This window comes from Plectropomus leopardus, chromosome 18, assembly GCF_008729295.1.
Source record: "Plectropomus leopardus isolate mb chromosome 18, YSFRI_Pleo_2.0, whole genome shotgun sequence".
NCBI classification, from domain to species: domain Eukaryota; kingdom Metazoa; phylum Chordata; class Actinopteri; order Perciformes; family Serranidae; genus Plectropomus; species Plectropomus leopardus.
The window spans coordinates 17,451,051-17,478,875 of record NC_056480.1 but is presented as its reverse complement, the minus strand read 5'-3'; the positions used below and the strand labels follow the sequence as shown (position 1 = coordinate 17,478,875).

General features: G+C 40.2%; 1 protein-coding gene across 1 annotated transcript; it reads left to right on the top strand.

The window, feature by feature from the left end:
* Positions 1–38: 38 nt before the first annotated feature.
* On the top strand, positions 39–27,727 carry cpne4b (copine IVb). The gene is made up of 16 exons (XM_042506160.1): positions 39–253; positions 4,737–4,927; positions 9,550–9,729; positions 12,663–12,734; positions 12,979–13,053; positions 13,656–13,739; positions 13,832–13,921; positions 16,942–17,040; positions 18,503–18,589; positions 19,366–19,425; positions 19,520–19,653; positions 19,808–19,862; positions 20,089–20,140; positions 21,182–21,315; positions 21,722–21,958; positions 26,762–27,727. The coding sequence occupies exons 2-16, from the start codon at positions 4,757–4,759 to the stop codon at positions 26,891–26,893; spliced, it is 1,662 nt and encodes a 553-aa protein (XP_042362094.1). The 5' UTR covers positions 39–253; positions 4,737–4,756; the 3' UTR covers positions 26,894–27,727.
* Positions 27,728–27,825: the final 98 nt, after the last annotated feature.

Genomic DNA, 27,825 nt, shown 5'->3' with positions numbered 1-27,825 from the left:
ATCTTTCACCCAGAGTAAACCCAGGCGCACGGAGCGCATCCTCACCGTGCTCGCCCTGAGGGAATTAGAAAGCAGCTCTGTTTGGCTGTCAGCGCCAAAGCCGTCCGAGCTCTGCAGTGTGAAGAAAACATATAGACAAAAGAGTGAGGAGACAGAGATGGGTCCGAAGGCGGTGGTGAGGCATCCGTGATTGTCAAGTAAACGGCGGTGAAGTTGCTCGGCTCCGCTCGGATCTTTTCTCCAGGTCGTTGAGGTGAGTTTTCTCTCTGCAGGAGATAGGAGCAGCCCGGATGGTGCATGTCTTAACCCGCTGCATGACAGAGAGAGCTGGAGACTCTAAACATTTGGACATCTTTTCTGTATTGGTTTATAAGTGGAAGTCATATATGATGACATCAGTTGTTCATAGTCTGATTTATCATTTTTATTCTTTACCAGCTTGTTGTGGATTTATTAATTTATGCAGAATAAAACAGAACATAAAACTATCATTTTACTATCAGGTAATATGTTTATATGAAATCCACACTGACTTGAGAGATCATGTCTTTGGAGGAAATACTGGAAAATACCATTGTAGTCTACTCTTAGAAAACCTCTGCTTTAATTTATTTTGGCTGGAGTGTTATAAGACGAGATAAGCCCTATGGGAGGGGGAGATCTGCTCCATTCTCTGTCTGCATCTCTTCTCCTCTCTCCCCTCGCTCTCACTTGCCTGCTTGCCTTTCCCCCAGTCTTTTCTCTCTCTCCATCCCTCTAATCCCCCCTCTCACAACCACTGTCTCCCTCACTCTCACTGCCTCTGTCAGCTCTAATAACACTGTGAGTTTGCAACACCAGACTGCCTCACTTCTGATACTCCTCTGTGTCTCTCCTCACCCCCAGCTGCCTTTTTGCAATGTCCACTCTCAGCTGAGCATGTTGCTGTCACCTGTTATGATTAATATTCCATGTAGGGTCTATGCATAACATGCCACACTTTGCTGCCTGTGCTGTGTCTGGATGCCGACTCCTCTCTGTGCCTGATAATCAATATGTGGCAGAGCAATTACAGTACTTGAATGTTATGGATCTTCCTATTGGCTGAATCATTAATGTCACATCTGCCACAGTCACTCAACACACGTGCACATGTGAAGGTGAATGGTCACACACACAATGACAGGTTTGCACACAAACACACACAGTCAAGGGTCAAGGCAATTGAGCTCTGAGTCGTGATTGATTGTTACAGTGTGGAGAATACGAGCTGACGGTGAGGAGCCGTGGAATGATTATTAGACATCTTACACCACCCGGCAATCAATCATTCTGGTTTTTGTTTGGGCATTTTTTTGATTTATGCACACGTTTTTGAGCACACAAACCAATTTGTTTCAAAGCCTTTTATTCTGCAATTTTATTCTGTTTGTGACAGCAAGAGCAATACAGTAAAACATTGCAATTCTCTGCAGGAACATGTACTGTCAAATGTTACATGCCCTATGATTCTGTAAGCTTAACTACCTGTTCATCAGGGGGAAAACACCAAAAATTTGTCAAAACACATCTTCCGCTTCAACCATTTCCACTAATGCATTTAATTAGAATTCAAATTATCAAAATAAACCAGTTGTAAGCATTGACAAAACCACTTTTGGGACTTTTTCTCCCCCCAAGAAGCTATTGAAATCTTGTGCTGAAGTGCAATATGAAAATTCATTGTCACCTCTGGCAATGTGCAACACATGTGGTAGCTGATTCTTTGCTGTACTGTAAAGGCACATCTCGCACACAGTGGTTGCAGAAATCTTCTACATCCTCCATCACTTATCAGTGTCATCTGCTGTCAGTCACCCGGAACAGACAGGCATCTGCTGCTTCCCGCACACACACTCACACCAGCAGATATGTAACCACTGTGCACAGGGGGTCACATACAGCAATACAACTATACACACCACCTACACACAGGTCACACACCTGCCCTGTGGCTCTGCCCAGTCCACACCCGTTCGTCTGGAGCTATACAGCAAATTCACTGAGCTTAGCTAAAAATAATCACCACCAGCCAAGACACACATGGAACATGAATTATGGAAGACAGAGGGAGAGAGAGAGACATTCAGGTCAGATTCAGACCCAGTTCCAAGAGCTTTGCTCCCTAAGGATGATACTACTATACTGCGGCATTAATATTCAGTTTGTACCATCTAGCTCATCAGACCTGCGGTTATCCTTTAGTTTGGACTAACTGGACATGAAGCTACCTGAGGTACAGCTCAGTTCTCCACGTTCAATATAGGCTGGGAGAATGTATCTATGTATTTTGAGATTAATAATACATGCAATGCAGTGTTTCCAGTGTTGTAGTATTATATTTATAACTGGATCCTGCTTTGTAGGCTTTGAGTAAAGAGCACATGGTGGGAGGTCATTAAACGTATCATTGATGATGCCACAATGCATTTTTAAGTGTTCTTTCTACTGTACTGTACTAAGTGTACTGTTAATTTTCGACAGGGGTCAATACTAGTGTCATCTTTCCATTAAATATGAAGCTGCAGTCAGGAGATGGTTAGCTTAGCTTAGCATAAAGACTGGTGGCAGGGGAACAGATGTGCTTTGTTGTAAGGTAGCCAAATCCAATTAAAGTTCACTTATGGGTTTTTTACAAAAAGAATGGACAAGATATAATGTGTTAATTAAAGGGAAATTTTGGTATTTTTCAACCTAGACTTATTTTCCGATATTTTGTGTCTAAATGACCGACGGGAACAACATTTTTTGATGTTTGATAATGTCAGTATTGACAGAGAGGGCTGCAGCTGCAAAATGAGCTGCGCTGTAATTGTTTGGAGCAATATGGCACTGTTATGTATATTGGTTTTGCTAGTGACAGGCTCAGATTTTTATTATAAGTGCCCCATAACATTATGGAGTGTAATTATGGTGTCAGTCTATCCTCATGCTACGTTTTGTATGATATCCAACGGAAATGCACACTCAACAATTCATATGATATCATATGACATCATAATGTTCAAATTCTGGTGCATTTATTTGGATAGGAAAAGTACATGAGAGCAGCCTGCCGGAAACATCTGAAAAACTGGCTAAATGAAAGCTTAACTGCTTTAACTAAAGATGCTAAGAGCTCAAATACATTGCTAGAAAAGCTGTAATAGTGTAAAAAGAGGAAGTTGATGTCAAGTGAAAAGGTTAATGAAAGAAATGCTTTATGCACTGAAGCAAATAAGTAAAACAAATTGAATCAGAACATAAACGCACCTGAAGAGCATTCAATTTTGACATTTTGAATGGTTTCTGTAGCTTCAAGTATGCAGGGGTACTAGTCAATCAAAAAATGCACAGGAGAAGTAGCCTACTACCAGTAGTGTTAGTAACCATAATGTTGCCCTGTTACACTTCTAATACCAATCTCAGCCTGCCATTGGAGAAAACAAGCATTTTTAGTGGGTGTAGATTGATGGTGAGATATTGCCCCATAGGAGATGACGTTGCATCCCTTTAAGCGGCCGCAGCGCTCTCGCTCAATACTGGACCAATTTCAAAAATCGTTGCTCCCATAAATCACTTAGACACACAAAAATAGGAAAATAGGGTCCCAGTTGAAAAATACCAAAATTTCCCTTTAATGAGTTTTGTTTTCACCTTTAGACAGAGCAGAACTTCTTAATAATTACATCTTGTGGTCATATTAAAGGTGGGTGGAGTTATGCTGGGAATTACGTTAAGTCACAAGAGCCCATGTATTATTATGAATTATAAAGGTGTAGCTTTTACATTCAAACAGGTGCAGCAAAGCTAAAAGAAAAGTGAAGAAGATGTAAATCAAGCTGAGTCTGCACACGCCCACACAGGTCTAATTAAGCCGGGTTATTTAAAATACCTGTGTGGGCGTTTAATGGATGTGCAGGGTATTTAAGATCATAAGAGTGCCCCATAACGCGTTGAACATTATTGCCATGCGTGTGTCATACTGACCATCACTGCTGTATATAAAAACTCCCATAAGATGTGTTGTATCGTTAAACTACTAGATAAAATAGCTAGACTTTGTGTAGGAATTCAAGAGATTTCACCTTGAATAAATGAAAAGCAGCAGATCGTTTCAGCCTTCATTATGGTGAGGGGTCATTTTCTTTGCAGCTTTTGCTGTAAAATGTGATTTAAACTCATTTTATGATTAACAATTCATTACACATTATAATGGGGAAAAAAACCCTCTGTCGCAGCGATTAGATGCTTGACAGTATTCTATTTGGGGACTGTGAACATTATACCCTCTGTGGAAACCTGAGGAGAAACCCCGCCGATTTGTTCTCGTTACTCAGCAGAGCTCCCCTTATGTATGTGTATGTATATGTCTGTGTGTGTGTGTGTGTGTGTGTGTGTGTGTGTGTGCACGTATGCATTGGTACACAGAATGAGTACATACATCAAAATGCATGTTTGAATCAACGTGTACATGCATAATTGTGTGTGTTTGTGTTCATGCTGTATGGTATGTATGCGTTTGTGTGTATTTGGGGACCTTGTCTGATACTCAGTAGCTTTAGAGTCCTGACCTTGAACACTTTGAGTGCTGTCTGCTTAGTCAGGGCCACTGCATCTGCTCCTGTCAAAGCAAACAACAGTTCAAATGTACTGCAGTGAATGTTTTTTTTTTTTTTTAATGATCTATCTATCTTCAGATTAACCCTGTCTTTCATCATTTCTCTCTCTCCTCGCAGTGTGTGATTGTGTGTTCAGCATGAGTAACATCTATGAGTCTGCGGAGGCCACGCTGGGCTTCATCAGCTCTCCATGTCTGACCAAAGTGGAGCTGAGAGTGGCCTGCCGGGGGATCTCAGACCGCGACGCCCTCTCCAAACCAGACCCTTGTGTTGTGCTGAAGATGCAGTCGCACGGGCAATGGTTTGAGGTAAAATAATGGGGTGGGATGCAGGGTTGAAGCGGAGCGTGTCTTTACTTCAAACAGACTGTTTCATGAAAAAGAAAATGTAAGACAGCCTGAACAACAGCTGAATGCATGTCCATGCAGTCTGACATCTATCCATATTGTATATTGTTGCTCTGTTATGAACTCAGGTGCCATTTGGACAATGTTTTTTTTCTTTGCAGTGGTAGTGCCTATAGAACTGATTGCCACTGATAAAAGATTTCCAACAATCACCGTATAATATAACAATATGGATTTTGAACCTTTTCACAAACAATTTGCCTTGGATTTATGTAGAGGATTTTTTTTGCTTCTACTATGAGTTGATCAAACCTTCAGCCAAATATCAATGAAAAGAAGTGTTTTCAAAATGAGCTTATTGTGCCTATTCAACATTATTTTTATAATCTATTCCATAAATCCGTGACCTGATGTACCAGTCAGACTGTAAGTGTCTTCATCTGCTCTACGGGTTTCTGCTGAAGATAATTATCTTCGCCAGGCAAAGCCTGGAGGGGATCATGCGTTTAGTTGTGTGTGTGCGTGATTGTGTGTGCTTGTGTGTGTGTGTCTGTCAGAGCCTATCTCGCAAACTATTGGACCAATCAGCCTCATATATTGTGTGTACATATATAACTGTGTGCTCTAGGATCTCTTGTGGTTGTTGCTCTGTAGCCTAAAGAGAAAGTTAATACCGTTGAAAGTCCAAAGATTTTGGACGGTGTGTTGAAATGCATCCATCATCATAATTCTATTGTATTCACATACAGTGCCTGTTAGCAGGAAAACTCTGCCCTTTGCAACCTGCCATGGCTTTGTTAAAAGTAGACAAGATATGTATTATTATATGTAAAATGTGCAGCGGTGCATCTGCTGGAATTACAAGGATTGCTTAGAATGACTGATCAACCCGGGTGGCTGCCTGTTGCAGATCTGCTGACTATCTACTGACTGCACTTTTCTATTTTTTTTTAATCAAATTTTCCATATTTGAAATTATTCAGCCATGTCATAGAATTCCTGTTTGACTAAATGATTGTGTGTAATCAAGGACCTACACTGTCATGCCGAGCTGTGATTGTGTCGCTAACTTTCTCACCCTAAATTGCGAGTTATGTTTGGTTCTAATAAATTATGGATGATAATTGTCACAGAAGGCAACAGAAATCACAACTTTTATGAATTGGTGCACAGATTGTCTATTCAAATGCTTTTATCACTTTGAAACGGAAAGTGTGCTGGTTTTGTGTCTCTGCTCATCTTTGCTTTTCAAAACAAGTTGTCTTCCCCAGTAATTCTGATATTAAAATAATGAGATTTTTTTTTTCCTGGATTCATAGGCAATTTCATTGGGCTCATGGTACACAATAAAACTTATATACTCACTTATAAACTCAAATATACAGAGACAACATCTTCCTAGAACAGATTGTTTATCAGTTGAAATTGGCAAAGAAATAGAAAACTGTCGGTGCTTTCCTCTAGTAAGTGTTCCACTTCCTCTCCTTTTATCTCCAGCACCCACTACCCGCTCGTTCAGAGACTTCAGATGGAATCTCCTTCTTTAAGAAACATCTTATTCCCACTGAAGTCTCACCGGTGGCAGCAGCACTTGTATTAGCTGAACTTTGTAAGAACCCAAATCTTAAGGAATTTCATTGGATCTTATTCTTTCCTTTATTTCTGGGAGAGGTAGTGCACTGTCTCCCTTTTAAATATGTAGATGCCAACACACCCACGCATGCACGCACATCCTCACACATACAGTGCAACAGTGACCCACTCTAATGGACGTACATGGATTCAAACACATCGCTCATTTACACAAACTGTCACAGGCACCACACACACACACACACACACACCACACACACGCACAATCTATTTCCACAGGGGCTCAAGATCAAGTGTTCAGAAAGTAGTACAGCATTATTCTGTCTTTGGAGACTCCACAAAAAGCTACTTTGTGCAGCATACTGTGTGTGTGTGTGTGTGTGTGTGTGTGTATGTGGGAGAGAGTGTGCATGTGCATGAATTTGTGTGAGATGTGTTACAATAAGCCCCTCTGTGGGAGTGAGGGAATGGACAAATGTTATCACTGCTGATCAGATTCAGAGTCTCTTAATTGGATAATTGCTGAGAATGTGTTCAAGCCACTGGATGTAAATGTGTGTGTGTGTGTGTGTGTGAGAGAGAGAGAGTGTGAGTGTGTGTGTGTTTATGCTTTCATGATTCGTTTTGCTTTGATGAGATGCCAGTCTATTGAGGTACGTGTCAAAAAAAGGCGAAATCTGTTTATGTGTGTGTTTGTTTGAGTCTGCGGGTGTGCCATTCACTTTTGTGTCAGCATGTGTCTTTGTATGTGTGTGTGTGTGTGTGTGTGTGCGTGTGTGTGTATGTGTGTGTGTGTCAAAGGGTTATCAACAATAAAAGGGACGCAGTTGTTGCTGCAAGTGTTGGATAGGTTTTGTTGGCAGCACTAAGCCACACTTTTGTTTGGCTTTCTATTCCTTTCTGCATCAGGCATTCAGACAGAAGAAAATGTGAGATCAATATTACTATAGTCGCTTCTTTGTGTCGTCAAACAGCTTGCTCAGTTTTAGCCATCAAAAAAAAAAAAAAATCTATACTCGCAGTCCTGAAGTTGATAAGTGTAAACAATTTGGTAATGGATATTTGTGGTAATTGCTGCAGTGCTGAAAAGTCTGCTGAGGTTCACAATCAATGCACAGTGGCAGCGTGTTGGATGTTGAATGAAATCTTCATACCTCAGTTCACTTTGGAAAGACCATAAAAAAGTGAAACTGTCAACAATAGAGTAGCACTTTTATGAAATAAAATATTGAATAAATAATCATATAATAAATATACAAAACTATGTAAAATGTTGATTTCTGAAGTCCTTTGGACCTGAGCCTTTTACTTGAAAATATTTGAAACCTTCCCTGAAGCCCAAAAAATAAAAATAATTATATTTTATTTCAAAAGTGTGCGATGAATCAAATAATTTCCCCTCATTTCCTTAAATAACTAACATGAATGCTATCCATTACCAACAAGTTGCCACTTAATTTAACTTAATCAACTTTGTTTTAACCAATTGGACAACATCTATCCAAGTTGTAGGGGGAACCCATGAAGAACAAACATTACTGAGGACCAGCTGGAAAAAATACAGGAAATAGTTATGTTTCAGTACAAAAACTACATGGTGATTGACAAAAAACGCATTGCAAAATGCAAAACGTGTTGGGCAATTATTACAGATGCAACTTCGAGCTTTACCATTCAAGGCTGTGCAAAGAGCAGTTAGTCAAGGCTAATATTAACATAGTTACTGCTTAAATGCTTAGCTAAACAGCAAAGTAACCTTGTAACAAAGCAACTTGTTTTAAGAAATGAATACAATTTTTGAAAAGTGTTTGTGATTTTTGTAAATTTATTATACTATTACTGTGTTGTTAAAATGGCACTACATCAGTGGAAGAGCACATTGTAACTAGTTAAGGATTCAAAACTCAAAGTTTAAGACTTGAGACCTAAGATTTAGTCGTTACTTATAGGCTGACCAATGCTTTTAACAGCATTTTAATCATTTTAATATAAATTTTCATGTGACTTTATAAAAAAAGTTGCTGGGAACTTACTGTATATGATGATGATGTTGAATGTTTCAGTTTTGATTAAACATTTCCTAAAGGCATTTAAGCAAAGTTTTATATTGGAGTTTGTTATAAACAAATTCTAAATAGTGACGGAAAGATTTTCATTTTTATTGTACGTGCATATTGGTTCCAAATATCAGTTATCTGTCTCATTAACTATTGATAATCGATATTGGTATTGGCCCTGAAAAACCAATATCGGTCGACCCCTAGTTTACATTACAATTTAAAGCCCATGAACACACCAAGGTCAAAAGAATGACTGTCAAAGGAGCACGTGAATGCACTGTTTGCCTTGGTTTGTGGAGGTCTTGACTCAAGACTGATTCAATCACTTCTCGTTCACTCACCGTAGCAGGCAGCGTGAGCTGCACCTTATGATAACAGCGAATGGGAAAAGTGACTTGTTTCACATCAGACAGTAAAAAGAGTTAAAAAAAATGTTTTCTTTGTTCATTTTTGCCCATCACTATGAGCTGTTTGTCATTATATGATTTGACCAATCTGCATGAAAGACATCAGTGGTCTCACAAATCATTATAAGGTACTTAAGTAGTTGATGTTTAATTGGAAATATAAAAAAGTAATAAAACCATTAAACAGACTGATTCCCATAGAAATGAATGATGGAAATCAACTTGACACTTTAGTTTTATTATTTTATTATTTGTTATAGTGTTTCTACCTGCCAGATGCCTTTCCATTTACCAGCACTTCTATAATTTACAGCCCTGGGATCTTTGAGAAAATTGAAACCCATAGCAATAGTTATGTTAATTTAGTGTAGAATAATTTATTATTATTATTTTAAGCTTAACCTGGAGTGTGTGTGTGTGTGTGTGTGTGTGTGTGTGTGTGTGTGTGTGTGTGTGCGTGTGTGTGTGTATGCGTGTCCATACACCCCTGCCTCTGTGCACCTGTATACACACGTGTTTACAGGTGGACCGCACAGAGGTGATTCGCAGCAGTAGTGGCCCAGTGTTCTCCAAGATTTTTCTGGTGGATTACTACTTCGAGGAGGTCCAGAGGCTCCGTTTTGAACTGCATGACATCAGCTCTGGCAACAATGGCCTCCGTGACGCTGACTTCCTGGGAGCCATGGAGTGCACCTTAGGACAGGTCAGTGTGTCTTTCGACAGGTCAGCGCTACAGCTTGACCAAATGTGGGAGCATGTGTGAAACACGCAGGTTAGTTAAGCATTCATGATGTGTGTGAGTAAGAAAGCTTCTGGACACTCTGTAATCACGCCATGTTACACCGCTCGCTATTGCTGTCTCTCTCTATTGTTCACTATTGCACAACACAGACGTCCCCTAGAGGAAAAGCTTCTAAAAATATGAAAACGCATGTTAGGCGGGTCGCTGCACAAGCTAAGTGGTGCATGTGAGTGAAATTTGGAGTTCACTTCTGAACACGCATAACAACAAGTTCACTATAAGAACCTGAAGTGCATGATGAGAGCATGCATCTACAGGTGAATACATGAAAGAAGTGCAGTTAAGTGCATCAGTGTGTGCACTTACAACAAGCAAATTGCATTTAAAACCAGTATATCACCTACCGTAGGTGCTGTGTTTACCAGTGCAGAGCATGGAGGTCCGTGTCAGACCTATGCATGCATGGCAGCAGCCTGCTTGCTTTGAGCATAAGAGTTACAGTGCGGATTATATAATCCTTTGTAAAGTTAACTGAGCTTGTTGGGATTTGAAACGTCTGTATCAGGTAATGTGTGCTTTGATTAGGGTGAGGGAGCAACTTTAAGATTACAGCTTAAGCCGTGAATGGAATCCTAATGTGATCTTTTCACTTCGTGTCTCTATCTGCATTTACACTGAGCTTTCCTTGTCCTTGAGTGCTTTGTTACGTAAAGCCCTGATGGCGCTTTATGTTTCAAAGCATTTCCATGTGCATATGCTAATACATATGGCCTTTTTTCTCTCACTTAGTGGTGTTGTTGCACCTCTTAATGATGTAGCTGTAATCAATATTTAAAGATCTGCTTTATTTATGTGTTTCACTTAATATCCGAGAGCGTTTAAGAAGAAAATTGCAGTCGTGCTAATTAACAAGTTGATTTCAGGAAATCCCCAGTTAAGTCACAATGAGAGGAAGGAAACCACTGAAGTGTTTGAATCCACTTTTCATTGTCAGAGATGCTATCAGCTATTATAAAGCTGGTGGATTTTCAATAGTTGGGAGAACTGAGATAATTGACAAGGAGGAAGGTGATTATGAAGGCAAGAACCAGGGAGGTTTACTGAAAGGGGATAACAAGTTGCTGACATTTTGTCTGTGTCTAAACAACAATATTCTGGAGGCTACAGCCTGTCCAACAGAGTGCTGTTAAGAAAAAGACAGTGTTATATAAGTGCAATGGAAGCACCAGAGGCACATGAGAATCTCACTAAGTGGTAGTAATTGATCTGTTAATATTTTGTTTCTGTACTGGATGTTCGGTGGCAGCTCCCCATAGTTGCTGGTGCCATCACTGGGGAATGTAGCCGGGGGGAAGGCATGTCACAGGTGCATTGTGTCAGTGATATTGCCACAGACAGCATGTGAGCAATTATACAAGCCATGGCCTTAAAGTTTCTCAATCAATATTTATATTTAATCAATGGAACGCGTTACAACTTTTATGTGTTAGAACCACAGAGGATTATCCACCAACTTTACAGTGCCCCTCTTTATTGCATCTTTCATCTTTTTTTTGATGGGCTAGATAACACAGTAGAGCATTTAGCAGCTTAATTGCCTGATATTTTTCTCGAGTGCTGTTGGAGACCAAGATTGAGTCAAAAGGATGGTGAAAATTGGACTTACAATTAATTAGTTAATTCTCCATAGACAAGGCTTCAAATGAATGCTAATTTTGCTCCGTTTGTAGGTGATAGACAACAGTTTGCTAACAAATTTGCCACATCAGTTTCAAAGTAATATCCCAGAACCGTACCATGTTTACATGTTTTTGTGTGTTATTTTGGTGCTATGTCTGTGATTTTTTGGTGATTTTTTTGGTGCTATGTCTGTGATTTTTATAGCTAATTCTTGGATGCGTACTGCTTATGATCTAGCAGCTAGTTGCTACCTTTTTATTAAATCCTGACCTCGCCTGCATGTTTATTTTTGGCTAGGGGCTCAGGAACATCCTGAACACTGGATTGGTTAGTTTTAGGCAAGAGAAACTGGTGAGAGTAAGGGTAAGGATTTCAGGGTAAGCCAATCAGAGGAAAAGTCTTGAACATGGCAAAACAAAAAGAAAGTAGGAAAATACAAGCAGAGGGCAAAGTCTCTGCATTAAAATACACCTCCACTCACGTCTAGTGGGTCATGGCTGATGAATGAGAGGGATTACTTTCTTTTTTTTTCTTTAATAAAATCCTGTATACTGTACCTTTAAAGCTTTCAAAACCAACTGTTATATCAAAACTAGACAAAAATGACCCGACATCATATCTCTGCACTCTGCACTGCACTAATTATTCAAGATGAAAGAAAGTAAGTGTATATGTATACATTTCAGTAATTGGCCCTCAATTCAAAGCACCTCGGTATCACTTTTGCTCTTTGGATTAACACCGAATCAAATATGTAACTCCAAAAGCATCGATGGTACTGCTTATCCCACTGAGAATCAACACCTCACTGTGCAGCTCTTAGCAGCTTCCAGAGGCTTAAAGCCTATTTTATTGGTCCATCTGTCTGTGTAGTGAACACCCAGAGGATGTCACCGTCCTCCCCATGTAAACCTGAGCAGAACATTTGAACATTTATAGCTTGTGTAACACCTGGCCAGCCCAAAATAGTAATAGGTGAAAAGAGAGCAGGAGATGGCAGATCAAACACAACGCCTGAGAAAATTACATTTGACAGGTGGTGAGAAAGGTGACATCTGCACGCTGCACATTGGATGTGTAAAGTTGGCAGTTGTATGCTACCATTAAGGAGAAGAGCGAGGTAACACCGGGGTGACACTGACAGGGCGAGCTTGTCCCTCTGAGACGAAAAACTGGAATATGTGAGCTGATTTTGTGGAATCTGTTTGTTTCAGATCGTCTCTCAGAGGAAACTGTCCAAAGCTCTTCTCAAGCAGGGAAACACTGCTGGAAAGTCCTCCATAACGGTATGACATTGTTTCCAGAGTCACACAGACACACACACACACGAGAATCACACACACCACCTCTTGCACTCAGACACTCTGAAGATAATTAATTTGATGATGTTGGCTGTTCAATCTGTTCTGTTACTCATTTCCATCTCATTTTCTCTTACCTCTTCCTTCTACCTCTCTACCTCTCTCTCTCTCTGCCTCCCCCTCCTCCTCATCTTCCCCCTTTCTTTTGCTCTCCACCCTCACTGTAAAGGTGACAGCAGAGGAGTTGTCTGGTAATGACGATTATGTTGAACTCTCCTTCAGCGCTCGTAAACTAGATGACAAGGTTTGTGCAAGTGTCAAAAGGTTAAAAAAATCTGTGTTTTTTCTTTAGATATGAGAGGAATTAATATTCAGTTATATGAGTTTGGATGTGTAGGCTATGGAGCAGGTGTGTGTGTGTGTGTGTGTGTGTGTGTGTGTGTGTGTGTGTGTGTTTGTGTTTGTGTTTGTGAGGAAGTACGTGGGTGGAGGGCTGTGGGAATTGGCGATGTAGCAACTCACTCACAATACACAAAAGTACAATCTGGCATTAGAGGAGGCCTGCTGAGATAGGTGGGCACCCTCCTCTCCCCAATAACCCTCTCCTATCTCAGCCACCCCACCACACACACAGATAACTACATTAATTTTCAGCCTCCACACACACGCGCGCACACACGTCCACGGATGACTAATCCAAACAAGTTGTGCCTTAGGGGAAAAATGGAAGACAGCAGAGGGAGGGGCGGATAAATTGGAGAGGACAGGAAAAGGATGGGTGGAAGACACAAGGAAGAAAAGGAGAAAAATGGGGTGAAATAATGATTCTGTAAGTGTATGAATGATTTATGATGATCAAAGGCAGTTCTGAGGCAATGCCTTACATGCGTGTTTTACCCTCTAAAGGATTTCTTCAGCAAGTCAGACCCTTTCCTGGAGATTTTTAGAATAAATGATGACGGGACTGAGTCGCTTGTGCACAGAACTGAGGTAATTACATGCACACTTAAACACATGTTGAGATTTTATTTATTTCTTCAAATCTGCGGTTAACAAAAACTGTGATGTTTTGTACACTGCAGACGGTCATGAACAACCTGAGCCCAGTTTGGAAATCCTTCAAAGTTTCCTTGAACACTCTCTGCAGTGGTGACCATGACAGAGAGCTAAAGGTAAGTCTGCAAATGAACTCTTTTTTTTGGTTAGTAATGATAGCTGCAAAACTTAGTATAACTTTCTAGTAACTAGTATCATTCAACAAATGAAGAAAAATGGGTAGTGCTGCACTGGGTCAAGAAACTAGTTGTTAGTGATACTAAAAAACAGGTGCTCTTCAAGGATAGGGCAAGTCATAAGAATAAAAAAGAATGACTGTCCAGATTACTTAATGCAAAAGTCCATGGTTGGCAGTCTTTAAAGAATCCGATGTTGATTGCAAGTAAAAATCCTTTATTAATACATAGATGACCAACACATTTCAATTCAAACAGTCTTCATCAGGGTATAAAAACCCTTTTATACCCCCTTTGGCCCAATAACAAAGACCCATTGTAAGTAATAATATTTTATTAACACATGGATGACTAAATGTGTTAGGCTTAAATATTTTTATCTGGGTAGATAAACCACAATGTAAAGAGGCTGTAATGGATGAGAGGAGCACCTGCTTTGAGTGAATGCAAACTTTTAGACACAGCACAATGAATGGTTAAGTTTCAAGTTCGAAGGTGTATATATTTAAACAGTGACCCTAATGAACATTTCAACTCCAAAACTATAAAAGCTTTTTGTGGCAGTTTCATTTGTGGCATGCTGCCCCAAATACATGAATGTGTGGGAAACCCTGTCATGTAAACAAACCACAGAGGCTACCTATCAGCTGTGCGGTTCACTAGAGACATAACTACATAAAAGATGGGTGCGTGGACTTGACTCTCTCTACATTTATACTTTTTAAAAGAAAACTATGCTGTGATATAATATATATAATAATTTTTTTTTTTTTCCTCTAGACATTTAAAAAATGATTTTCTAAATCTACTAATTTCTTGAAATTTGTGGTACATGTCTTAAGAACTTGCTCATTGCCTTTTTCCCAGGTTTTTGAAATAAATTGCACCAATTTGCTCAAAGGTTTAAATACTTGTGACAGACATCTGAAGCAGCCCTAGGAACGTGATGACACTCCAGGTTTCAAAGGGTTAAATACCTAACTTATTTACAAGTAATTAAGTAAAAATCCTTAAGACTGCCTTCATCAGGGTCTTCATCAAGGTATACAAGCTCTTTTATATCCTGCTAAAGACTGATTTTCAGTAAAAAAAAAAAAAAAAATCTTTAAGTAACAGTTGTTACAGTAACAGTGTCTTAAGTGCTTTTTAAAATGCCAACCTACACCGTGGACTTGAACACAAAGCATGCTGGACTTTAATTGGTTTTGTTTTTTTCGTTATATAATATGCAACAATTTGAGCGCGCTGAACCTTGGCAACAGTTCCCTTTGTTATTTAGGTTCCCCACAGGAGACACAATGCGCATTTAGAGGTAGAGGCTAAAAAACATCACCTGAAGGCCTGCAGGTGTTTCTTTGCAAGGTGTTTTTTTATGCAGCATACAAATGATGAGATTTGTAAAACATAAACAAAGTGCAACACACCCAGGAGCGAGTCAAACAATGCAAGCAGGCAAAAAGGGGCCTCGATCATCACCTTAGTTTATCCTCTCCGAGTCATGAGTTGAGCCCAAGTAATGTGCTGTCTTTCCTGTCATCCTGATGCCTGATGTGTTATTTAAAGAGCCGGACGGGTGTGAAAGAGCTCAGTGGTTGTCCTAAACTCTCACCTTTACTTGCCAGAATAGATCTAGTATGTGAGTGCGTTTGTGTGTGTGTGGTGGCAACACATTAGCTCCGAACAGTTATTCTTACCATGAATAAACATGAGCTTGTTCATTAAATATTCAGAGGCGTCTTAACTCTGCATGGCTCCTGACAGCAGGAGAAAGGGCTCGCACATTCACACGCACGCCATTGGCTATGGTTTCCAGGGCTACCTGTTTGAAGCATCAGAGCTATAGTGAGAAATGGCAGGACAGAGATTTCTATTCAGACCAGTGCTTCCTTTTCACAGGGCTCTTAACTGACCAATGCATAAATGCATAACCCTCGGCTGCAGGCTCTGTCTGTCTCTTGCCTTGTATTTCTCCTCATCCGTTTCCTCCACCTCTCTACTTTTTCATCTGTCCCTCTGTTGGTTTCTCTCCGTCAGTTAGCATTCAGTGGATGGAATGGCGATTCTTCTTTTTTTTAATTACTCTCTTGCATAGCACTCAACTGATGCAAAAATCTAGCGCTCGCTACCTCACACACAAAAATGATTTTCAGAAACACAGACATGCATACAATCCACAAATGATCACATACACAGGCAAACACAGCACACTTCAGGGGCAGGCACTTGTCAGCTTAAGTAGGAGACAGGAAATAAGAGGACTGCTGTCGGTCGTTGTTTTTAATCAAGCATTGTTGGATTGGTTCTGATCGCTTGTTGTTGTGAGGGTGACCTCGGGCGAGAAGGTCAAAAAGCTCAACAGCAAAATGACTCATTCACAGTCATTTAACCTTTGTGAATGTAGAGCATCACTCTCTCTCTGCATTAACAAGCGTCTCTATTGACCCACTTTATTGAATATTATTGATTGCACAGACTCCGTTGGACAATCCAGATATTGGTGCCTTTTGTCACCTTTTCATATTACAGGCTTGTTTCTTTATGATGTGCGGAGCCTTGACCGGCTGACCTGCACATTTCACTGGGGATTGAGGCCATTTTTCTTGTCTGGCAGCTCCTTTGAGAGAAACAAACTATTACGCCTAAACCAAAACACACATACACACACAGACACACACTCATATAAAGCTGTCTCTTAAGCCACGTCCCTCTCAGCATCCTCAGATTAATATTTCACCGCTCCATTGCCCCCCCACCAACACTGCCTTATCAATCATTCAGCATGGCATTTCCCTGCATGCCATGAGTGCGTGTGTGTGTGTGTGTGTGTGTGTGTGTGTGTGTGTGTGTGTGTGTGTGTGCGTGCGTGCGTGGGTGTGTGTGTGTTTAGGTGACAGTGTTTCAGCTGCGCTCTAACTGAATAAGTGTGTGCGCCTGTGCGTGTCTCTTTGTGTCTGTTCCAGTGCACAGTTTGGGACTGGGACTCTAATGGAAAACACGACTTTATTGGGGAGTTTCAGACCACCTTTAAGGAGATGAGAGCAGAGCAGGAGGGCAAACAGGTGAGCACACCCAAGGGAATGGAATGAGTGACAACTGTACATCGACTCATTACGAATGTATTTAGATGGACAGTGGTTTGATGATACTTGGATCTTTGTCAGTTTAAAATGTTTAAAATGGTAATTACATCTACCAATAAGCTCGTCTGCTCTTGGATACCAGCTGAGTTGAGAACCTAGTCATTGTCATTGTTTTGCAAGTCAAAAATAAGTCTTTGCTCATAAATCCTAACTCAAATACCAAGTCAAAGCTGGCAACCCTCCAGACAAATCCCAAGTTCTAAACTTTGAGTTTCAAGCCCTAAACAAGTCATAATGTGCTCTTTATCACATACAATGCAATTTAATGACTATGTATTAATTTATTACATTTCTAAAATCCTGAATGCTGTTTTAAATTTGTACATTTGTTAAAACAAGTTTGTTGGAAGTTGTTTTGTCTTCATCTGCAATTTTCAACCCACCTGTTTTGCATGCTGCAATTACTTTTTTGTTGAACACCATGAACAAATTTATCTATGACATAATTTTTTTTCCAACTGGTGCTCAGTAACATAACAGTTTGTCATGGTTTTCTCCTGAATCTTGATTGGATGCTGTCAGATTGGTTCAAACCATAGACTGTATAAAAATAATGGATGTAGCCACCATTACGTTACCTATTGGTTTGTGGACTGCCATTTTTAAACCTTAAGTTTGGCACTTGGGCTGTCGCCACTCAGGATTTTTGGATCCAGAAGTGACTGAATTTGGATGAGAGGGTGGAGCTGTGGAGGAGTGGATTTGACTCATGGACTTGTATCGACACCTCACAAACAGCCTGTCACTTCCCGTACAGTTATCATTAATGTTGTAATTAGCTAAAGAGACTACAGACTTCTTCTTATTTATTTATTTATTTATTTTGTACCAGGCTGCAAACATGTTTATTTGCACTGTAAATTTGGTCATTTTAACAGGGGGACTCTGTTTTGAAACCAGCCTTAAGTGGTCATTCGATGAATTGAAGTTTTTGGCACTTTTGCATTGGCTTCATTGCTCAGCCTTGGACAACTACAAGTCAAGCTGCAAGTCTGTCTGATTTTGACAAGTGATGTCTAAAGTCATCAAATATGTCTGAGACGAGTCAAGCCATGTGACTCCATGTGTGTCCACACGCCTGCCTCGGAGTCATAAATAACTTCATGAGAATACTGAATCAAAAATATGCCAAAAAACATCTATAATTTGAGAGAATAAAAACATTTTACATATCAAAAAGATGTAATATTTGGCCAGAAAAATGTCTGCGCATAAGCACCTGTTAACAATACGTGTGTTACAATGAAAATTATGGGCAGCTATCAAAAATCAGCTTTATCATGCAGATTTAGCCCTTCCAGTTGACATAACAATGACTTAAATGTTTGTGTGTGTGTGTGTGTGTGTGTGTGTGTGTGTGTGTGTGTGTGTGTGTGTCTAGCTTCAATGGGAGTGCATAAACCCTAAATACCAGATGAAGAAGAAGAATTACAGAAACTCTGGCGTTGTCATTCTCAACCACTGTAAGGTGAAGTAACACATAATTGTCATCGTAACTTTCTACTTCCTGTCATCCCTCCCTCCAGAAGGGTTTCATATAGGTCAAGTAGGGCTGCAAATAATGACTTTTTCATTCATTAATAAAGTTACTCTAAGGAGTTTTGTTATAAGCAAATGTAAATTATGTTTACATTCAGTGTTTCGTGAAGTGGATTTAAAAAAAAAATGTAATTCTACATTAGATAGATCTGTGTTTGCTTTCTGGCAGTGTTCTTTTTCACCACCCTGATTGACACATTTCTACACTTCTCAATGCACTACCGTCACCAGCTGTCAGTTAATGGAATAGTGTGAAACCAGTGTAAGATCATTGTTCCAAAGCGTTACTAGTGTCCAAAAAACAACAAAGGGTACCATTAATGTGTCAGTTAATTGTGAAGTTGATTAGTAGTTCACTGTTAAAATGTCACATAACAGTGACAAAGGACGATGTCCTCACATTGCCTCATTTGTCCAACCTACAGTCCAAAGCCAAAGATATTAAATGTACAATCAAATAAAACAGAGATAAGCAGCAAATGCTCAGATCTGAACTGCAGCCAGTTAATTTTGGGACATTTTTGCCTGATGTAACCAAAAACTATTTATCGCTTATTAATGCTTAATTTTGTGACATCAACTCAATTAATTATTTCGGCACTTATCTCATGCGTCACTATGTATCAAGCACAGCTACAGCCACCTCATTCAGCTTTTATTGTATCCTGACTTGACTCCATAAATCTCTACCTGCCCCCCTGACAGATCATCAAAATGTATTCCTTCCTGGACTACATCATGGGAGGCTGTCAAATTCAGTTCACAGTCAGTTTTGTCACTTATAATCTCCTCAATATTTAAAGCAGCACGTTGTCGTCTGTCCATGCCCGCTCATGCTGTGTGTGTGTTTCTGTCCCAGGTGGCAATAGACTTCACAGCGTCCAACGGGGATCCCAGAAACAGCTGCTCCCTCCACTACATCCACCCCTACCAGCCCAATGAGTACCTGAAAGCGCTGGTGGCTGTAGGGGAGATCTGCCAAGACTATGACAGGTAGAAACCACTTCATCAATCATCATTTATCTAATCCTGACACAAACAAACACACTAGCTTTTCCCTTTCAAGGCTTTTGCCCATTATTTGTCCTTGGCTCTGAACCTTTTCTCCATCGTTTCCAGTGACTCATGCGCCTTGCTCTTTCTCTAGTGATAAAATGTTCCCTGCGTTTGGTTTCGGAGCCCTGATACCACCTGACTTCAAGGTAGGATTTGTGGGATGTGTGTATGTGTGGTTTTTGCATTAGCAGGGGGAGTTCTGGTTACTTCAGATTTAGATTTTTAGATCTCTCTCTGAGGCACAGCTTGCTTTTGATCAACATGAAAAGAGAATGCATCTGTCAACCTGTAAATTGGACTGAACATGTTGTGCCGAGTGACGGGTTTAACGTGGCGGTAAAAGGCCCCTGTGTTCTCTGCCCCCGCATGAAGGTTTCACACGATTTCGCCGTGAACTTCGACGAGGACAATCCCGAATGTGCTGGTGAGCTATCACGCAAACAAACACACACTTCATTCACAGATTCCTCGGCTCACAAAAACTTTTCTTCATGCACCGCAGAGCCAAAACACTCTGACGGCATCACTGCTGCACGTCTTTTAATCTCTCCCTCGCTGTCAGTCCCATATTTTTCTCCCTCTGTATCTATCCCCACTCTCTGTTTCTTCCCCTAACACACACTTAAGCACACACATACAGCTGGGAGATTTGTCACTATGCTGCAGGAAGTATTTCAGGATCTAAGATACAGAGAAAAACAACACTAATCTGTATGTGTGAAATGGGCTTCTGCGCTCTTCTCCCAACATAGCTGTGTTCCTGCCGTGAAAGTGTGTGTCTGTGTGTGTGTGTGTGTGTGTGTGTGTGTGTGTGTGTGTGTGTGTGAGCTTGTGTTTGTGTGGACTCAGTGCTTTATGAAAAATGCCCAGTCACCTTGAAGTGCAATCACATGCATAGATTCATTTTAGCAGATACTTTTGCAAGTACAAGAATTAAGTCTTGGTGAGGTCAGTGCACAGCAATACAGAGACAGATCGACAGGAAGACAGATAGTAATTGGAAAAAGGACATCAATCAATCAATCAATCACCCCCCCACAAACAAAAGCAAGGAACCACATGAATAAAAACAATACCTTATAATTAAGTAAAACACTAAAGTAAGAGCATCTATTAAAACCAGGAACTAAGGAAACGCTGCCATAAGGGAGGAAACACCAGAGGCAGGATAAAACCTTTAGATAGAAAGATAAAAAAATAAATCAATCATTAAATTATGAATAATAATAAATAAATAAGTAAAATACTCTAAACAGTGGATAAGAGGTAAATGAAAGGATAAGAGCACAAAGTAAAATAATACATATGTTAAAAGGAATCAAATGATCTACCAACTGCCAAAACAGACTAAAATGTATAAATAAATGGTCAATAGATAAAAAGTTGAAGTTAATCAATTAAAAGCTAGACTAAAAAGGTAGGCCTCGGTAGGTCTGTTTTTAAAGGACATGTGCATGTGTTGCAGGGATTCAGGGCGTGGTGGAGGCCTACCAGAATTGCCTCCCTAAGATCCAGCTTTATGGGCCCACCAACATCGCCCCAATCATCCAGAAAGTGGCCTCGTCTGCCTCAGAGGAGATGCACACCAAAGAGGCCATGGTGAGAGAGAAAATGAGAAAAGATGAAAAAAGATGAAGTCTGGACCATTTTGGTTCAGTTGTTGTGACTGTTGGTGTTGGCACAAAGGGGGACAAGGGAAAAGACAAATGGCAATGAAAAGCCAAAAAGTGAGATATCAGAGTGGGTAAAAAGATGGGATGAAGAGGAGATGCATTGAAAAGAGGGAGGAAGTGATTGATATTAATTTAATTCCAGTCATAAATTTTAGAGCACAAATTCCTCCCTGCCTTAATGCCTCCCGCTTCTCTCTGGCTCTCTGGTGGATTAGAATGAGTTTTATTCAAATTAGGCCCTGACAAGAAGGCACTTTTAACACATAAAAGTCATTGAACATCTATTCTTCCCTCCTCCCTTCCACCCATAACTTTCTCCCCTTCCCCGCCAGGAATATTTCATCCTGCTGATCCTGACAGACGGCGTCATCACCGACATGGCGGACACACGGGAGGCCATCGTGCACGCCTCCCACCTGCCCATGTCGGTCATTATTGTCGGCGTGGGCAACGCAGACTTCACAGACATGCAGATATTGGATGGGGACGATGGGATCCTGCGTTCACCAAAGGGCGAGCCCGTCCTCCGTGACATCGTCCAGTTCGTCCCCTTCAAGGACTTCAAACACGTGGGTGGCACTTGGGAGGAGTTGTAAAGGAAGTCTTGTATTTTTGGAATAATCACAGAGCTGTGATAAATGCATCCCAGGCCAAAAATATGACTACTTCTCCAGGGAGGTCAGGCAACATCGTATACAAATGGGGCAATATATGAGAATGCAGCAGAATGAGTTTTGTGACATATTTCTGCACTAGATGCTGTTTTCAGCTATTTTTGTACCTTGTGTGGTTACTTCTTCACAGCGAGCATAACTATAGTGGATACAGAGCCGCTTACTTTAAAACTGGAGCTCTCTCAAGCTGAATAACAACATTAAAGGGCATAAGAAATGTGAGGTCATAAAAGAGGAGATAGTCATGAAACGTTAAGAGAATTCACATCAAGGCCACAGACTTTTAAAAAAGGCCTTTCAGCTGGGCTAAGCGTTGCTTTAAAATTTTCAATACTGTCGCCAGAATAACACCTGAGGTTCTGAAATGATATGAAAAAATGGTGCTTTCACGTTTTTACAATCCTTATTTTCTTTTGTTTGGTTGAAGATTTGACTCAGTCTTCACTTATCACCCCCCAGAAGTGTGTGGCGGCATATTTTTCTGCAGAGACTGTTTCCTCTGCCTGTATTCTTACATTTTCTTTGTATTTATTGGGGGCTTCTGGGTTTATGACCGTGTTCTCTCACTGCGCTCAGGTGAGGTCGGGGCTTTTTAAAAAGGTCGCAACCAGGTGCCAGACTGTGAGCAGCAGCCATCCAAGAGACAAAGCGTCAAAAAAACAGAAATATAGCAAGGTGAAAACTAAATGAGAGTGGAACCCCCAGAAGAAAAAAGTTGTCCCCATAGCAAAAGCTGAAGTTTTCACTTTTACAATTCACATCAGGACTTCCACATGGGCTTTCAGAAATTCACTGCAGATTACACTGTAACCACAAGGCTCATGCACATTGCAATAATTACACTGATCAGCAAAAGTCACATTTGATAGCTTTTTACGATTAGTTAAAACAGTTTTAATTAATTCCATAGCTGTAGCTATGTTATGGTTATGTATGGTTATTGACACATTAGTTCGATGATACTCAAAAGTACATTATCTGTACCGGATACTCATTTCATCTGAGTACTCGCCTCAACCATACAATGTGGGAATTGTCAACTGCTGTTTGTAAAAAGTACCACCAGGGAAAGTGAAAGTAAAAGCAAACCCTGGGTTCACTCTTGATTTTGGAGTGAGCTTTGTCCATGTAGCATTTTGCCTCCTATATTTTTTGGTGCTATGTCCACAGTTGTCGTAACTCCCTCTTGGCTGTGTGACGCTTACGGTCTGACACATGGTCACTACCTTTTTAGAAAGTCCTGACCTGCAAACACAGGTACACAGCAAAATATGAAGAAAATAAGAAACTCTGTAGATGAATATATCGCCACACACCTCTAGTGGGTCATAAGTGATGATTGGGGGATTAACTGTGTATGAGTCTATATCATAGCCTATAAAATAATGGATGTAGCTACTGTGACATCACACATTGGTTTGTGTACTCCCATTTTGAAACCGTGAGTTTGGCACTTCAGCTGTTGCCATCTTAGTCTTTTTGGAGCAGAAGTGACAACATTTGGATGAGGGGGGTGAGCTGTGGAGGGCGAGGGATGGATTTGACTGATACACTGTGTTGACGCCTGTCACTTAAAGCAGTTCACCCTTAATTACGCGCAACTTTAAGCCTTAATGAAATGTATTAATGTCATGAGTGGGGAAATTAGCTATGAGGACCAAAACCGTTTTCTGTATAAGGCTTTAAACATGTTTATTTACACTGTAAAGATAGGAATTTTAACATGGGGGTCTGGGAAGATTGATTCATTTTTGGAGCCAGCCTCAAGTGGCCGTTAAAGGAACTGCAGATTTTGGCACTTTTGCATTGGCTTCATTTTTCAGTCCTTGAGGTTTGCCACGTAATCTATGTGTTGTTTTAAAATTAAAAGAATGACTGTGTCTCCACCATGCCTGTAAAAGGTTGGCTCACCAATGAACATTATGAGAAAATCTGGCCCACAGTTGAATTTAACTGCTAAAATCTGATATGGAGGAATTATGTGGAAAAGTGTGCTCAAAGAGTGAGTCAACATTTTTATTTTTCATTACTGAAAAAGTATTGAGGTTTGATACCAAGTTGTGCTATAAGTTAATGATAGACCAAGGGCAGACCAACCAACCAAAACTATTTGAAAAGTTATACTTCAACAGCGGCTCTGTCTGCGTGTTGTGTTGGGTGGGTGTATGTGTGTGTTAGGTGGGTGTCAAGAAGCGCTGTATTCAGGGGGTAAAGAGTGTGTGTATGTGGGCGTAAGAGGCTTGGTGTGCTCGTCAAAATACATCAGTTATCTGGTCCCTCTGTGTGTGTGTGTGTGTCTGGTGGCATTAATTCATTTGCTTGACAGGGTCTGTTTGGTCGAGTCTGCTATGGTGAGTTTGGTCTGTGACAGGTTGAGAAATCAACCAATTACACCCCAGCTAAACAGAAAGAGAGATGGGCGAATGTAAGAAGGAGAAGAAACAAATAGTTTACCTAAAAGTACATAGAATGACAAGTCAGAGAGGAGAGGTGAAGAAAAAATCTGGGGTGAAGAGAGGAGGAAGATGGAGGGAGGAGGCTGGAGGGCGGTCAACAGGAGACCGGAGCTAAAGACAAAAGGGAGCGAGGGAGTGTGTGACAGAGGTGGAGAGGTGATTTTCTGCTCTGTCGTTTCTTTTCAGAAGGGATTAGCAGGACGGAGCTGCTGTGAGACAGGCAGAGTGGGGGATAACAGGTAGATAGGAGCAGAGGAGAGGGTGGAAATGAGAGGAGGAAGAGGAGGGAGGGGGGTCGGGGTGGGCGCACTTTGATGGTGCATTGTCTCTGGGAATTATGTGAGACGGAGTACGACAGACTCTCTGACTTTGATGATTCGGAAGTGCGTGCAGTGTGGAAGCGTGTGTGTGTGTTCATGCAGATGAGTGGCTGACCAATACGTATGCACAATAATGTGTGTGTGTGTTCATGTGCGAATAGGATTCTTTTTTTGGAGCCAAATGACAAGTATAGTTATTTGTGGTTTTGTATTATTTTAATATTTTATACTGTCACTGTGCAGTCATAAAGAATAGTCTTCCATGTATTACTTCATTTATTATTAAAGTCTTTTTTTAACAAGCAAAAATCAACCTAGTTTGAACCCTTTGAAACCTGAGCACATTGGCCAATTTTAAAACAAAAAACAGAAGTTACAAATTATGAGCTACAAGAAAATTTACCCAAAATCTAGCAGAAAAAAAAGAGAAGAAAAAAGAAAAAAGGCAAAAAAGCTTAAAATGAATAAATAAAAATAAAACAATACATATACAGATAAAATAGTTCATTAATTAATAATAATAACAATAACAACAACAATTTCTTATAATTATAATTGTAATTATAAATATAGTTTTTGGGACACCCCCCCCCTATATATTTTTAGAAATATAATTAACTTAAATAATTACTAAACTAAAATAATTTCTCTCGCTCGCTTTCTGTTTTCAGGTCATTTTCTTGTCACCTTTTCCTAATTTCCTGGTTTCAAGGTTTCAACGTTTTTTATTAATGTAGCACAAAAAACAGATGTCGTTCCAGGTTTCAAACGGCTGATCATCTGATGGATTTTGAAAGGCTTTTTTTGTGAACAACTGTTTTTAATTAATCATTTATTGTTTAACAAAAAAGAAAAAGGCAATAGACAGATACATAGAGGTAAAGAAATAATAATCCCAGTGTCGAACCACCCAAAACCCCTCCTCCCATAACCTAAAATCTGGTGGAAATAATAGATCAGAATAAAATGAATAATAAAAAGCACTTAGCTGAGATGATTGTGACAATACAAGACTAGAATGATCTCAGTTTTACAACATGCATCCTGGTGATGAATCGTTCCAATTATTGCTGTCAAGGAAAGTATTTTTTCTATTCAGTATGGAGGTTTCTAACATAAATTTTCATTTTCTTTAGCTGCTGTAGTTTCTGAAAGGAATATATACATTTTCCATTAATATTTTGATAGGATTTCTTGACCTTTAATCACAAAGATTTGCCATCAAAATTGGAATAACCTCTTTGCATATGACATAATGTGTGCTGTTCAGATGGAGGGCAGGCAACTGGAGGCAAGGACTACCAACACTGCACTACATGATTTGTAATGTTGAGGTGAAGTGCAAGTGGAGTAAAAGGGTGGAGAAGCTCAGGTGAGGGGAATAAGGGGATGAGGCAGAAGAACAGGCAGGGAGCTGATTGGCTGGCAATAACTGAGGAGCAGGGAAGGACGAACCAGGCTGATGTAAGACAGGTGTGACAGAAAACAGGTGGGAAACAGACAAAGGCAGGAAGTAACACAAGACATGACACATGGGAAGATAACCTACAACATAACCTACAACAGTAAATCAACTACATGGTTTAATGTACATGATCATTTACTTTTGTATGTAAAGAGTGCACAGTCATATATTGTTTTTGATGATTAGACAGGATATGATGTGCTTTTCTCCTGTGCCATTTTGTCGAGCATATATGTAGCAAGCCATCTATGGCAACAGAGGACAAAAAGGTGACAGCAGGTATGTTTTGAGGTTGTCAAATGAGCTTGTCTGATCACATCAGTCTCAGTAGTCCAGACCTTTGGCAGCATCAGTCTCAACAGCATATTTTAGCATTCAAGAATCATGCATGGTTGGTGATGTGTGTTCATTTGTGACCCCTCTCCTCCTCTCTCTCCGTCTGTTTCTGTGTTTCCAGGCCTCCCCTGCCGCGCTGGCTAAGAGTGTTTTGGCAGAAGTCCCCAACCAGGTGGTGGATTACTACAACGCTAAAGGCATCAAACCCAAGTGTATGTCGGACTATGAGTCCACAAGAACCTTCAGCCCCTGACAATGGACTACATGCAAACATACACCGCAATACACACGTGTATATATCATATATATATAAACATAATGTACTGTATAATACATATACACGTGTAAAAGCACAAGCACATACACACACACACACACACACACACACACACACACACACAAACATCAAAACAATATACAAACAGTAGTCTAGCTCAGAGAATTAGCTTGTTCTGGTGAAACAATTTGAATACTCCATTGATGACTATTGCATGTTTGGCCACAATGGCACCACCTGGGAAATTATTACTATCTACTGTATATCAAAAAGATGTTTATAGAATAAGAGCAGCCTTCTGAACCAGCATGCAGACTCAGACCATAGCCCACCCAGAGAAATGACACTCCTACCTTATTTAGATAACTAGCAAGTACACGAACCAAAAGATCTGTAGGTAGGAAAAGCCAAAAATATGTGATTGCATAGCCCGAAATGCTTAGAATTAGCATTGCAAATGTTATTTATGGGAATGGTAGTGTCCCTGTTAGTGTACTGCATAAATGCATGAATAATTCAGCTCCTGCTAATATCCAATCTCCAGTACCCGCTTGCTAGTTATGAAATAAAGTATCTCTGTCATTTGAGTGACATTCAGGGTTGTCTTGGGTGTTTCGGGGTTCTTTTCTACAGATTTGTTTGAGATTTTGCTAAATGGAAATGAACAACTGAATAATTGTAATAATTTCTTAATAACCTTCTTACACTGTAAAGAGTTTTGGAAGGATAGCAAAGCGTGTGTGTGTGTGGTAGACACTCATCTGTGAGCTGAAAACTGTTTTTTTCTGTATTCTGCATGTTGATTATAATAAAGACACTTTGGTTTTCTCATTCTAGTGTTATGTGATGTTTGTGTGCAGTTGTACGTGTGTTAATCATGCACATATATATGTTCACATTGTTGCAAA